At 42.4% G+C, this 15,756-nt stretch overlaps 1 protein-coding gene across 2 annotated transcripts in view; it reads right to left on the reverse strand.

Annotated features, from left to right (window-relative positions):
- Nucleotides 1-10,535: 10,535 nt before the first annotated feature.
- LOC140122120 (probable cation-transporting ATPase 13A5) overlaps nt 10,536-15,756 on the reverse strand; it is a 103,057-nt gene continuing 97,836 nt past the window's right edge. For both annotated transcript variants that reach the window (XM_072142608.1, XM_072142609.1), the window contains exon 30: nt 10,536-10,791. In XM_072142608.1, coding sequence (XP_071998709.1) covers nt 10,561-10,791 — 231 coding nt within the window. In that variant the 3' untranslated portion in view covers nt 10,536-10,560. The remainder of the gene's footprint in view (nt 10,792-15,756) is intronic.

Genomic DNA, 15,756 nt, shown 5'->3' on the forward strand with positions numbered 1-15,756 from the left:
TTACCTGTCTTAGTGCACCATACTGTAATACCTAAAAGGACCAGTCATAGTCCATGCACACCAAATACCTGCGCATCTGGCATTCCTACCCAGACTCTATACGTCAGAAGTATATTACCCGTTTAGAGTATGGACCCGTAGATTGATGGCAAAAGCAAAAAGCAACAGTTCACATAGGATAATTGTTTGGACTGTCACCCACTCCTCTTCTAATTGTTCTGGGGCATGCAGATGGGTTTCATTGGGGAGGCCACCTTCAAGTAGTATACCCAATTACTGAAGCAATAGAGCCAGCTTTGCTGAGGATGAGGCCACTACTTTCCTGTTGTTCTTAGTGATAATCATTTTAACAGGAAAACCCCATTGATAGGGGATGCCTTTTACTTTCAGAGTTTTTGCCGCCTCCTGAAATTCCCTTCTCCTTGCCAGTGTTGCGGCTGATAGATCTTTGAATAATGTTATGTCCCAAAACATCTCTGGTAAGTCAATACCTTGTCTTAGTAAGCTTTTCTTTAAAGTGAAAGAAATGGAGTCTTGCTATAACATCCTATGGTACCGATCCAAGAAAAAACTTAGCCTTGGGTTGTCTATGTACCCTATCATTAATTAAATCGGCTTTGGAAGTTTCTTGATGTACTGCAACAAAGAAATCAAAATTTGGCCAGGGAATCCTGCTTGCTGGTCTCAGGGATTCCCCTTCTAAGGTATTACTGAGGTCCAACAGTTCATTGTGTGCCTTTGTGACTTCAGGCATTTTGGATTGTACATGCGCTGTACATTCGCAAAGAGAAGTAAATTCCACTTGGAAAGATTTAAAGGCAGTGTATATGTTTTGCTGCAGTGAGCAGCGTAAGTGCCCAAGCAGGGATTTTAGCAGTTTCTCTGACCTGGGAGTCAGCATTTTTGCCTGGGGTTGTTTGCTGCATTTGTGTAACCTGCTGTGTAACCATGCCTAAGATGGCTACCGCATCCGGGCTGCATACAGGCCTGTCAGAGAAGCTTGTCTCGAGAGCCTGGAAGACATTGTGCAGTAGGATTCCCTTGTGATCCAAACGGAAAGGAGTTTGGAGACGATCCCGGCTAGAAGCCAGGGGCTGGCCTTCTCCCGCAATCGGCGCCATGTTGGGACTTCATGGAGGGGTAAAATTCACCTGTCCCGTTATTTTCCTTGCTTTCCCCATTGCACCGGGAGATGGAGAGGTGCTTTAGCATTGTTAAGGGGTTTAACTTTAGCATTTGTATCGCTGCTTTTTTGCCTTTGTTAGTATCTGGTCGTACGGAGCAGAGAAGTGTGCTTTTTACTTCATGCGCTGCCGCCCTGCCCCCCACCCAGGCTACAATCTTAGTGGTTATGACTGTGTAACATATCAGGAATGTGGATGCACCATCCTTAATAAGTACTACAAGAAAATGAAGGATACTTGCTAACACACCTAGGTAAAAAAAATCAGCCGCTCTGTCTCCTTCTATTTTGATGCACAGGTGCCCAGTCCGCCAGCAACTGATCCAATTCATGGAACCAAAGCTTCAAAATGGTCCAACCGTGCAAATACCTGGACTTTTTAACATTTATACAATAAAGAAAAGTGGATTTTAACTTTGGATGCTGGGCCATTTTTATTTATTTATTTTTTTAAATAAATTTTATTTAAAGAAAAAGAAAGCATTACAGTTCAGAGAAACAACATTGACAATCATAAACATGCCATGTTTAAACATCTGGTGTGACAGGTGAACACTTATTTTCCTTTACAAGCAGTTAGTAATCTAAATGGTATACATGTTGCCGTGGTAGATCTGTTGGAAGTTGAACGCTGATGGTCAGTTCACCTATTAAGTTAAGTTTCCACTGTTTTGGTGTTATAGTAGATCATCAAATCAAGTAAATTTAAATCATTATATAACATGTAACAAATAAAAACATAACCAAGAACAACCTGTGTCAGGAGTCTAATCGACTAATTAGAGGTGGTGTGCTGTCTTGATGGCAACTAAACTAGTCATTGCCAAGCACTGGAAGGAGTTGGCCGCCCCTCCCTTCAAGGAAGTTCTTGACACCATAAACACTACAAACACATTTGAAAAAATAATATCACTTCAAACTAACAAGCACAACTTATATTTAGATACATGGCAGAGCTGGATAAACAGCCCCTTCTCTGTACCCTGGGGAACAACGATAACGATTCCCTAAATTTGGTTTGGCACCAAAGGTATAAGGATTATCTCACCTAACAAAACATTCGGCTAAGATGCTGGGCCATTTTTGAAGATTTGGTTACATACATGCATACACCGCCTTATACATTCAATTTGCATTATAAAATGTTCCTCCCCAAATATTCAATATGCTTAGAGGCAACTCTCAGTCCTATCTCAAAGGGGTTGTCCATTTTTCATATTTCAAACTTTTATATTATTTGTGAAATTGAAAGGTAAATGATTTTCCAATATACTTTTCTGTATCAATTCCTTACAAGTTTCTAGATCCCTGCTTGCTGTCATTTTATAGTAAGCTTAATTGTTTACTTCCTATGGATAAAAAAATGGACCCTGGTCATGTGATGTCACTCAGGTGCACAGCTCGTTATATCATATGGCTCTGATCAGGGCCGGCGCCAACACCCGGCAAACCCGGGCAAGTGCCGGGGCCCCCAGCTGCTGGAAGGGCCCACTCGTGGCCAAACCCCTGTCCCAAGCAGCCTGGTCGTGCTGGGTGCTGGCGCCGTAAAGCGACACTCTGTGTGCTGCAGGACACTGCGTCTCTGCATGGCCGCGGTCACAGGCTCTGCTGGCGTCGCGTTCATAACGCAACACTAGCGCACAGGCCAAGGCCTGCCCAGTGTGCGCTAGGAAGGAAGGGGCTGCATATAATGTTTTGGGGGTAAGGAGGGGGCTGCATATAATGTATTGGGGGCTGCATATAATGTATTGGGGGTGAGGAGGGGGCTGCATAAAATGTATTGGGGGTGAGGAGGGGGCTACATATATTGTATTGGTGACGAGGAGGGGGCTGTATATAATGTATTGGAGGCTGCAACTAATGTATTGGGGGTGAGGAGGGGGCTGCATATAATGTATCGGGGGCTGCATATAATGTATTGGGGGTGAGGAGAGGGCTGCATATAATGTATTGGGGGTCAGGAGGGGGCTGCATATAATGTATTGGGGGCTGCATATAATGTATTGGGGGTGAGGAGAGGGCTGCATATATTGTATTGGGGACGAGGAGGGGGCTGTATATAATGTATAGGGGGCTGCATATAATGTATTGGGGGTGAGGAGGGGGCTGCATATAATGTATTGGAGGTGAGGAGGGGGCTGCATATAATGTATTGGGGGTCAGGATGGGGCTGCGTATAATGTATTGGGGGCTGCATATATTGTATTGGGGGGAGGAGGGGGCTGCATATAATGTATTGGGGGTCAGGATGGGGCTGCAAATAATGTATTGGGGCTCAGGATGGGGCTGGGCTGTATATAATGAATTCATGCCGTTACGCGAGTTGACTGCAAAGGGGCCCACTGAGGCTCTGTCGCCCAAGGGCCCACTGAAACCTGGAGCCGGCCCTGGCTCTGATTATTCTCTGTGATATAAGCCGTGCACCTGTGTGACATCACATGTCCAAGGGAAGATTTCTATCCACACAAAGTAAACAATGAAGCTTCCTAGAGAACGACAGCAAGCAGAGATCTGGAAAACCATGAAGTATTGACACAGAACACCCTAGGGAAAAATGTTTTCATTGCACTAGAATATCAACAGTTATAAATTGTTATTGCTCGTGGCCAAACCCCTGTCCCAAGCAGCCTGGTCGTGCTGGGTGCTGGCGCCGTAAAGCGACGCTCTGTGTGCTGCAGGACACTGCGTCTCTGCATGGCCGCGGTCACAGGCTCTGCGTGGCGTCGCGTTCATAGCGCGACACTAGCGCACAGGCCAAGGCCTGCCCAGTGTGCGCTAGCGTCACGTTATGAACGTGACACTAGTGGAACCTGTGACCGTGGGCTGAAACGCTGTGAGGCTGCAGGAAGGAGAAGGAAGACTGAGGTAAGTATTATTCTTTTGATAGGGGCTGTTAGTAATGAATCGGACATGAGGAGGGCGCTGTATGTAATCCATGTGGGGAAGGGGGCTGTATATAATGTGAAATCCGATGAGGGGGCTGCATATAATGTTTTGGGGGTGAGGAGGGGGCTGCATATAATGTATTGGGGGCTGCATATAATGTATTGGGGGTGAGGAAGGGGCTGCATATAATGTTTTGGGGGTAAGGAGGGGGCTGCATATAATGTATTGGGGGCTGCATATAATGTATTGGGGGTGAGGAGGGGGCTGCATAAAATGTATTGGGGGTTAGGAGGGGGCTACATATATTGTATTGGTGACGAGGAGGGGGCTGTATATAATGTATTGGAGGCTGCAACTAATGTATTGGGGGTGAGGAGGGGGCTGCATATAATGTATCGGGGGCTGCATATAATGTATTGGGGGTGAGGAGAGGGCTGCATATAATGTATTGGGGGTCAGGAGGGGGCTGCATATAATGTATTGGGGGCTGCATATAATGTATTGGGGGTGAGGAGAGGGCTGCATATATTGTATTGGGGACGAGGAGGGGGCTGTATATAATGTATCGGGGGCTGCATATAATGTATTGGGGGTGAGGGGGCTGCATATAATGTATTGGGGTGAGGAGGGGGCTGCATATAATGTATTGGGGGTCAGGATGGGGCTGCATATAATGTATTGGGGGCTGCATATATTGTATTGGGGGTGAGGAGGGGGCTGCATATAATGTATTGGGGGTCAGGATGGGGCTGCATATAATGTATTGGGGGTCAGGATGGGGCTGGGCTGTATATAATGAATCCATGCCGTTACGCGAGTTGACTGCAAAGGGGCCCACTGAGGCTCTGTCGCCCAAGGGCCCACTGAAACCTGGAGCCGGCCCTGGCTCTGATTATTCTCTGTGATATAAGCCGTGCACCTGTGTGACATCACATGTCCAAGGGAAGATTTCTATCCACACAAAGTAAACAATGAAGCTTCCTAGAGAACGACAGCAAGCAGAGATCTGGAAAACCATGAAGTATTGACACAGAACACCCTAGGGAAAAATGTTTTCATTGCACAAGAATATCAACAGTTATAAATTGTTATTGCTTGTTATTTTGTCAATATAATAAATTATAACATTTGTTGTTATAACATTTGTTGTTTTATTTGTAAATAGTTATTTTATGTTTGCAAATAAGACAAACTTTTGTCTTACTCCGAGGTTATGATGATTTTGTGCAAAAATGTCAATAAAACAACATCAAACTCCTCAAAACATAAAATATATAATATGACATGATTTGCTTTCTTTCCAGGATGGGGAATCCTTTATCACAGATGACTGCTCCCAGAACTGCACTTGTATTGATACTTCATGTGTGATTTGTGATGACATGCAATGTAAGCCAGAGGAGGATCAGTCAGTCCGATCCGAGGATGTTACATACGTAAGCAGCTTGATAATATTGTAAAATATAGTGAATGTCATTATGTGGTAGGATGATTAATTAATTTATTGTATTTATTAATTGTTCTTTCGATCTCAGAGAAACCCCTTGTCTAGAGAACCCTTGTGAGAATGGTAGTACCTTTGTAGAGGTACCAGGAGCAGGAAAATCCACCAATGTCCTAGCACCTACACTGGATTTTACTGTGATGATGAAAAACTAGGTATGTACATTGCAGAATGGTTGCATTGATATGTGTTTAGTTATATACACATCATCAGGGAAAAGTAGTTGACAAAAATGTATTTTTACGACCATGCAGAATTGTGTTGCCCGCCCTATTTTAAAGGTGCACCAAAAAATAGTTGGTGCACACTTCCCGGAAAGGCCAAGGTGTGTTAGATTAATGAGGATCATGCACCCACATTCACGAATCTAGGTACCCCTAGGAAACTAAAACACTACAAAACATATATCCTTTTTTCATGATTTCTAGGGTTCCATTAATTACTTAGTATGGAACAGATTTACAAGCATTACCAGATCAGATTTTTAAAAAGTCCTCTAAAAAATAAAAAACACCCTTCCAGTTCAGTACTAGCAAGCTGAGGATTTTCTGCCATTGTTCCCCATACAATATTTGCATACGTCCACTTGATTTGTGATTCAGTTCCTGAAATAATTTCATAATAGGGCATGGCACTTTCTTCCTGTATCTTTCTCTCATTTCAATGATTCTATACAATGCTGTAAAGGGGAGTGTGCAAAACTTTTGCATATGCAGCAGCAGACAGTCTTATACTACATCACACTTTTGATAAATATGCTCCACTGTGTGAGTATTCAAACTAACTAATCCTAAAGAAACGGCTCCTCCTCTATACAAGTATGTTATATTGTTCTGTAAGCTTATACTGACTTCTGCATTATATATATTCTGCTCTGGATTTTTATACCTCTTATGATTATGTTTTATAGAAAAGGCAAAAAGATACAGGAATCTACTAAGGACAGAGACAACTCATTAGTCACAACAGTAAATATTTCTTACTCTGAACGGCTGCAACAAATAATTTATGATGCACACCAAGAGGACAATAGAGATTCTGAAATGGATGCCAAGAACAAAGATACTGGACTGATACAAAACTGATACCCTCATTGCCCCGGGGATCCTGCCTTGCCCTACGATTGCTGCAATCAGCTGGTCACTGCAGACTGGATGGTTTTTTAGCAATTATGTAATTTGTGGCCGCTCTGGCCAATGGCAGGGATGAGAGTGGAGCACCTTTCCTCTCCTAGTGCCTCCTAATGGGGTTTTTTATGATGCCACCTTCCACATGGAACCGCCAGGTCAGTCTGTGTAGACCAACCTGTCATATCATTGTAGAGCACACAGTCGTGTTTTTGCACAATAGTTAAATGTAGGGTGATATGGTGGGTCATGGTCACCACCACAGTTGCTGCCATTGGCTGGTCAATTCAGACCAGCTGATTGCAGGTAAAATAAATGATCAGCAGCGAAAGTTAAGTATAGTCAGGGAAGATAATGGGGCAAAATGGCAGATGTATTACAATACTCCGCACCCCTGTACGTGGTACCTCCACCCTTGTCTGCAAACTGACAGCATCCTGGCCTACAAATTCATAGGTTGGGCCAGAGCAGGAGCTGAAACCAAAAAGCGCCATACAGAAAATAAAGATATGGTATAAAAAGCTGACCATGCACATTCTACCGATGGCTATGGTGCAATTTCAATATGCAGGTCACAGCAAATCTTTCCTTCATTTTCAGGAGGTGGTGATCAAGGCCCTCATTTTTGCAAGTCAAGAAGCAACAAACCACAGTACCCAGGGTAACATTTTCCTGGTGAAGTTTCCCTCACAGAAAGTAGAGGACGGACTCCAAAATGCAAAATCTATTACAAAGTGGGGATAAGAAAGGACACTATTTACCAGTGTGATATCTGCCCTGAAAAACCTGGCCTCTGCATTAAAGAGTGCTTCAGGATATGTCATACAACTCCAGAGTAACAAATTATGAGTAGGTTTCCCTACATATATTATTGTGCATTCATCCTAGTCTTGAATAGTGTGCAGATCAGAGTGTTATACCTTTCTCTTAATATAATACACCAATAGTCGCCCAGCTTTCGACCAAAAAACCCTTTATCCACCAGGCCTAAAGTGAATGGTTAAAACGTAACCTTTATTATATATTCCTCATTAGTTGTCCCTACTATTCCCTGTGTTATAGATTAGACATCTTATCTCATCTAAGTCTATCTCTAGAAGGCATCCTGTCTAATAGCTTCTAAAGATTTGTGACTCAATGGGGGTCATTTACTAAGGGCCTGAATCACGTTTTTCCATCGGGTTACCCGAATATTACCGTTTTGCGCCGATTTTCCATGAATTGGATTGTGGCATATCGGCGCCGGCATGCACGCGTCGGAAATCGGGGGGCGTGGCCGTAAGAAAACCCGACGGATTCGGAAAAACCACCGTATTTTTTTTAAAAAAGTGTCGCTTGACACGCACTTACCTGCACCCAGAATAGCTTGGTGAACTCCGGTGAACTCCGACGGACTTCAGCGCAGCAGCAACATCTAGTGGACATCGGGCGCACTACCTTAGTGAATCGCCGGAGAATCCACAGAGAACGCAGCGCTGGATTGCGACAGGACCGCGTAAGTACATCTGCTCCAATAAGATTGCTGTCTGCTGCTCTTTTAAAATTAACATACAACGCAGCAAAGCCCACCCGACGTGTTTCACCTATGCCGGCGTCATCAGGGGTTTGGGGGTGACTAAAGGGGGAAAGTGATCAAATCCTCCTAGATCAAAGTATTGTGTTGCACAGAGGATAGCATCTCCTAACCCCTGAACACTACAATTTCAGTTACTATCTGTCTGTGTTTTTAACCTTTCACTGTAGCTTTTCTTCATGAGGAATATATAATAAAGGTTACATTTCAACCATTCACTTTAGCCCTAGTAGAAAAAGGGTTTTTTAGTCGCAAGACGGGCGACTATTGGTGTATTATATTAATAGACGGTATACATGTGTGACTGGCGTCCTGCTTATGTCTAGATATGGCCATTTTTACATATACTTTGTGAGTATATTTTAAATAAAATGTTAAACTACAAAGAATATACTACATTATCCATACGCGTATTTCTTCTAGTGAAATTGTCTTAACCCTTTCAGGACCTTTTTTGTTTTTTCATTTTCATTTTTCACTCCCCATGATCAAAAATCCATAACTTTTTTATTTTTCCATGTACAGAGCTTTGTGATGGCTTATTTTCTGCGTAACAAATTGCACTTCATATAGATGGTATTGAATATTCCATGCCGTGTTCTAGGAAGCGGGAAAAAAATTCCAAATGCAGTGCAATTGGTAAAAAACGCATTTGTGCCGTCTTCTTGTGGGCTTGGATCTTACGGATTATACTGTGCACCCCAAATGACATGTCTTTATTCTTTGGGTCACTGCGATTACGGGGATACCAAATTTGTATAGGTTTTATAATGTTTTCATACATTTAAAAAAATTAAACCTCCTGTACAAAAATTTTTGGGGGGATTTTGCCATCTTCTGGCGCTAATAACTTTTTCATACTTTGGTGTACGGAGCTGTGTGTGGTGTCGTTTATTGTGGATTTTGATGACGTTTTTCAATGTTATCAATTTTAGGACTGTACGACCTTGTGATCACTTTTTATAGAATTTTTTTATTTTTTTAAATGACAAAAAAGTGCCATTTTTTACTTTGGGCGTGATTTTCCATTACGGGATTGAACGCAGTGAAAAACCGTTATCATATTTTGATAGATCGGGCATTTTCGGACGCGGCGATACCTAATGTGTTTATGATTTTTATTGTTTATTTATATTTATATCAGTTCTAGGGAAAGGGGGGTGATTTGAGTTTTTAGGGTTTTTTATTATAATTTTTTTTTAAACTTTTTTTTATTTTTATTTTTAGTATTTTTCAGACTCCCTAGGGTACTTTAACCCTAGGGTGTCTGAACGATCCTATCATATACTGCCATACTATATGTGTATTTTACTACTCATACATTACAATGTGCTGATAGCACATTGTAATGCATGGGTTAACCCGAAGTATCCTCGGGTCTTCGTGAGACCCGAGGCTACCATGGCGATGGATCACCGCTCCCCGATGACGTCACGGGGAGCGCCGATCCTCGAAAAGATGACGGCGCCCATGCTGGCACCGATCGCGGGTGTTACCGGTAAGCCTTTGCTGCAATATGCGTGAGCCCTCTCCATGCACCCGCGGCCGACCCGTGACGTGCTATTACGTCACGGGTCGTGAACGGGTTAAAGAGAGATGGCAATGAAGGAGGATTAGGAAATGCGCAATACTCATTGAAGAGGATGGACGTGTCAAGCAATATACTGCGTTCATAAGGATTGTGTAGTTTCCAAAATTGTGGTCACTGGTTGGCCAATTTTTGCTTCTGAACCCTACTGTGTGCCCATACAACATTTTATAACCACATGTTAAATACATGTAAACATTTGGGGGGGTTGTTTAATCTTGTGGATTAGAAAAACTAGGAGCAAAAATAACTTTTCATCTTTTTCCTTTTTGCACCCTAGTTTGATCATCACCTGTAAGGGAGTATGCACATATTACGACTTGCTAAACTCTGGTGTGTCGTTTCCAAAATGGTTTTAGTACCAATAGTTCTTTCACTTCCAAGTCCCACCCTGTTCCCATACAGAATTGTACACTCATACAATAGGTATCAACATACTCAGGAGACAAAAATTTTTTTTTTTGTAATTTCCCTTCCATTTATTTTTCAACTTTGCAAAATGCTCAAAGGGTTAATGGATTTCCCAAAGGTTGTTTTGAATATTTTGAGGGGTTCTGTTTCTAAAATGTGGTGATTTATGGGTCTTATAAAGCAATTCATAACTAAACTGATAGTTTCCAAAAATAGGTTTTGTTGATTTTTAGCACCCTCCCACATTTCACCAGCAAAACAAGTTTAATTTTTTTAGGCTTGCTTTATTCACATTACAGTGACAAGTGTTTCTTCAGATTCTTTCTCATTATTTGGTGCAGTGCAATTTTGGGGGTCCTCTACAGAGACACACTGGATGGCATAGTCTGTTCTGTCCTCTGGAGGCCATTCTGGATCTTTCTGAAGTTTTCTTTGCAACCTTCTGTACTGACTCTTTGATTTGTAGTTAAACATAGTCTTTATCCAGAGCCAAAGTTTTCTGTTTTCAATAAACCACATCTGGAGATGAAAGAATATAAAAACAAAGAATGAATCACATTCACTCATAATGTTCACATAATTACAAATGTGATATTTCTAAATAAAAGAAGAGCTAATTGACCTTGAAATTATAATAATTGAGAAAAAAACATTTTCTATCCACTTAGGGTCTAAACTGTATTGCACTTAATATTTCATTTTAAATAGTTTGTTTGACCTGTGCTGTGATAAAAAGTAAATGTTACATTAGAATATAAAACATTCTGCAATGAAAATACACTAATAACCTATGTAAAATTTGTAACTTCTGAACCCATACACTAAAGGACATCTCATTCAGATTATGGGACAGATTTTGAGTTACAGAAATCTGGCACCTCATATTCAGCATACACCAATAACTTGCCTAAAACTCATGAATATTTTATGCAGTACATGGTGACCTGTGCTTGACTGCACATTGTAGTACATTAGCTACAAATTCCTGTAAAACATCATTAAAAGCAATGGGCACAAAGGGGGCGTGGCCTGGCTTCCTGCATGAGCGTCTGCAACTAGAAGGAGCTCTGCTGACTAGCCAGCTTTTCCCTATTATCCTGCAGATATCTTGCCGCAATCATACCTTATCAGAAGCCCAGAAGATCAAAGATGTGCAAATCTAGAGGCTCCAGTGCGGTGGAGAAGCTTAAAGAATACACTAGACGCGGTCAGTCCCAAGATGGTGCGGGCACCTCGTGAGCTGACTGCGAGGCTGGAGATGTTGCAGCAGCTACTGCAGACGCAGAGTCGGAGCTAACACTAAAGGAGATGTTGGTGCAGCTTCTAACAGTGATACAACAGTCTACTACCTCACTTACCACCAAGATCAAAGAAATTTGAGTGGACGTGAGTCTTATAAGGCACGACATGCAAAATCTAGACAACCTAGTAAATCACCTTCAGCGCAACAATGTATGTATATTGGGCCTACTGGAGAGGGTGCAGACCCCATAAGATTCATGGAATCGTGCATACATAGTACTGACAAACGCTGAACCGTCTACATCTTCAACATAGAGTGAGCCCATAGGGTAGCAGTGAAACCACCGATACCAGGGGCCCCTCCACACCCTATGTTGGCACGAGTTTTGTGTAGTAAAGACCAAGATGCCATTTTAAAGCTGCTAGACACACTGGCACCATTTCGTACCAGAATACCACTGTTACTTTGTTTCCTGATTTCTCAGCTGCTCTGCAACAATCCAGAGCCTCGTTTCTGCGAGTAAAGAAGCGTCTCTGAGAACTGCAAATACCATACTCCATTGCTTTCCCGGCCCGGCTCAGAGTTGTTCATGCTGATAAAGTGTCATTTTTTGCCACGCCATCGGATGTGGACGACTGGCTAAACACACTTCGCAGACCGGATCGCTAGCAAAATGACTATGCCAAGCTGCACTACTCCATCGGGTTGACTTTCTTATCATTTAATGACGGAGGAGGATGAGTATGCCTAACTGGACTTCGGGTGTTAAAAATTTTCTTGTTGTTTACTGTGCCAGGGTGTCTGCCAGATACTTCTATTTTGCACGCATGCTACTGGTATTCTGGGACTCCTCCCAGGCATCCTAGTGTCAGTACAGAATAGATAGAGATCTTATGGCGTAATACCAGATTATCATATTGGAATATAAGTAGATCTCTCCTTCGGGAGTTATATGCATATGAACAGACACCTGGTGTATATGTTATGGTTGTGGAAAGCAATGTTATATACTTTAGTTTTCTTCATGGGGGAGAGCTGGGTTGATAGGTGGAGCAAAGTTTCACATATCAAACACCTACTAACGCAAGCTACCCCGTTTTAGTGCTAATTCGGTTAGTGACATTTTGAGTAATAGTCGGCTGCAATTTGTCCCTGAGATTAGCCAGGTTAACCTGGCCTGTACCGGTGGACAGGTTCAGCTTTTCCCACATGGATTTTAGGGATTTGATAATCCTTTGCGCTTAGGTTTCTTTGTTAATGTTTTGTTCTTGTTGACATGCTCAGTCTTATGTGATGTAATGGCTTTTTCCGTTCTGTCATGGAGGTCTTGGAGAGGCGCGGAAGCATGACATAGTTTTTGATCTAATCAGACGCCATACCTCCTCTATTACATGTCTCCAGGAGACACATTTGACTCCTACCACAACAAGATGACTTAATAAACCATGGATACAGTGATCAGCCCATTCTACTCATACCACACATTCCCGTGGTGTGTCTCTATTGGTACACAGGTCAGTCAGATGGGAACCTGGCATAGTAGAAAAGGACCCTGAGGGGTGATACATTTTTGTACATGGCCATATAAACTGTACCCCGTATGTTATAATGGGTATTCTCAAACCCCCAAAGAAGTCACGGTCAAGCCAAATTATTCCAACTTCACATCTCTTTATTCAATACATCACCATCGGTAGTTCCTAGACATAGGTATCGTCTATGCGTTTCGAGTGTTACAAGGTTACAAATCCTTTTGGGAATCCCTTAAAGTATATATTAGAGGGTGTTTACAATCAGCGATAACTAATGTAAAGCAGAAGCCAGACAGGAAGAAAATAGGTTAAGGGATTTGTGCCTTATGTATAACGCAGCCCACAGACGCAAACAAGCAATCCTGGTAACATACAGGTAGATTATACTTGCAGTGTTTATATGAGAAAGATAAAAGGCATTCTTTTTTCAATAAACAAAAATACTATGAACTAAAGAATCAGTCCAGTAGTCTTCTAGCACATCCACCAGAATTTAACCTCCCCGTGTGATCTACAAATTAAAGCCCCGTCAGGCGAAATGCTCTCCTCTAATAAAGATATTCTAGAGGCTTTCGCAAAGTTTTATACCGATTTGTATGAATCAAAAATGACATGCTCTGAGGCCGAGATTGACAGTTACTTAGGTGATATAGTTTTCCCCACCCTTTCCCAAGAGCAGCAGTAGATGCCAAGATTACCCTGGAGGAATTACAGGAAGCCCTCTCAGCAATGGCTACGGGAAAGGCGTCAGGTCCCGATAGCCTGCCACTGAAAATGTGGATAAAATACCAGGAGGAATTACTACTTGCCATGTTACAGACCGCGTTTGATAAAGGCGCCTTGCCAGACTCATCTTATGATGCCACAAAGAATCTACGGAATGTGGATCATATAGGCCTTTGATTCTGTAGAGTGGAATTACCTCCAAGCTGTTTTGAGGAGATTTGGGATTGGCATAGTGTTTAGTAAATGAGTTTCCCTTTTGTATTGCTCTCCTCAAACCCGTATAGCTATCAATAATAACTTGTCAGCCTCATTCACCTTAGCCCGGGGAACTTGTCAGGGTTGCCCTTTATCACCCCTTCTTTTCGCATTAGCTTAAGAAAACCTTGCGATAAGGTTGCAAACTGATGCACTGTATGTTGGGGTGCCGCATGGGATGGGACAGGATCGTCTTAGCTTATATGCAGAAGATCTTCTCCTGTTCATGTCGCACCCTGAGTCATCTCTACCCAGGGCCAAAGAACTGATAGATACATATGGACGTTTCTCAGGTTTGCAAATAAATTGGGGGAAATCATGTCTCATGTATTAAAACAATAAAAGAGCTGACAAATTCGCGACCTAGAAGTAGTTGACAAATACAACTTCTTGGTTGGTTAACCCCCGGAACACACCTCCATGCCCTGAGCGTACACTGGCTGAATACTTAGTCAAATGTATCTGGTCTATATTGAATGATAAAGAGGGGCAAATGAAAGAATTACTTCCTGTTCATAAAGTGGCTAGGTCGGTTTGGAAAGTGGCAAGAGCCCTGTGCCCATTTAACGAGATTCCCATGGAAACTCCACTGTGGTACAACGATGGTATACTACAATTAAAACAATTACCTGATGCTGACATGTGGCATACCTTAGGTCTACACACGCATCATATAACCAATTAGAATCCCAATTTCAGTTACAGTTCACTAATTTATACAAATTTCTTTAATTGAGACACGCTATCCAAACCCAGTTCCCAGAACCCAGACCAGCTGCATTATCATATCCACTGATAGGGGTAGTGAAATCCCAAGGACCAGGAGGAATAATATCCACAATATACTCCTTCCTTATTAATGCAAGTGCAAGGTACAACTCTAAAGGCTGTCGCCTCTTGAACTGAACTTGTTCCTGAAGTGAATGAGGAGGTAGTGTCAGAAATTTTGGAATCACACCTCTACGTCTCCCCATCTGTAAAAAACAAATTAACTCAACTAAATATCATCCACCAAAGCTATTTGATGCCTCTCCGACTATATAAAATGGGGAGGTTGGCGTCCCCGCAATGCTTATGATGCTCTACCTCGCCAGTAAATTTCTGGCACATGATCTGGACATGTCATTATACCTCTTCGTTTTGGTCAGATGTTACCCAAAACCTCTCTAAATTGCTTTCCAAACCATTGCCCACCACTCCTTTGATATGCCTTTTTGGTATCCTAGATTAACTGGTTCGCGACCGCCTGCCGTGTATTCACGGCGGTGGTCGGGTTCCGATGCATGGAGAGGGCTCACGGGCTGAGCCCTCTCCATAGCTGGTAATTCTCTGCTGCATATTGCAGCAAAGGCTTATCGGTAACAACCGCGGGTGTTTTCTTGCTGATCGCGGCCGGCAAAGTTGCCGGCGGCTTCAAACATGAAGCATGAGCGCCACCATCTTTCCAAGGATCGTAGTTCCCCGTGACATCATCGGGGAGCGACGATCCGTCGCCATGGTAGCCTCGGGTCTTCCGAAGACCCGAGGCTACTTTAACCCTTTCGTTGCAATGTGCTGAAGTATGGCAGTATATGGTAGGATTGATCAGACAACCTAGGGTTAAAGTACCCTAGGGTGTCTGAAAAATATTAAAAATAAAAATAAAAAAAAGTTTAAAAAAAATTATAATAAAAAAACCCTAAAAATTCAAATTACCACCTTTTCCCTAGAACTGATATAAATATAAAT

This window comes from Engystomops pustulosus, chromosome 3, assembly GCF_040894005.1.
Source record: "Engystomops pustulosus chromosome 3, aEngPut4.maternal, whole genome shotgun sequence".
In the NCBI taxonomy this organism is placed as follows: domain Eukaryota; kingdom Metazoa; phylum Chordata; class Amphibia; order Anura; family Leptodactylidae; genus Engystomops; species Engystomops pustulosus.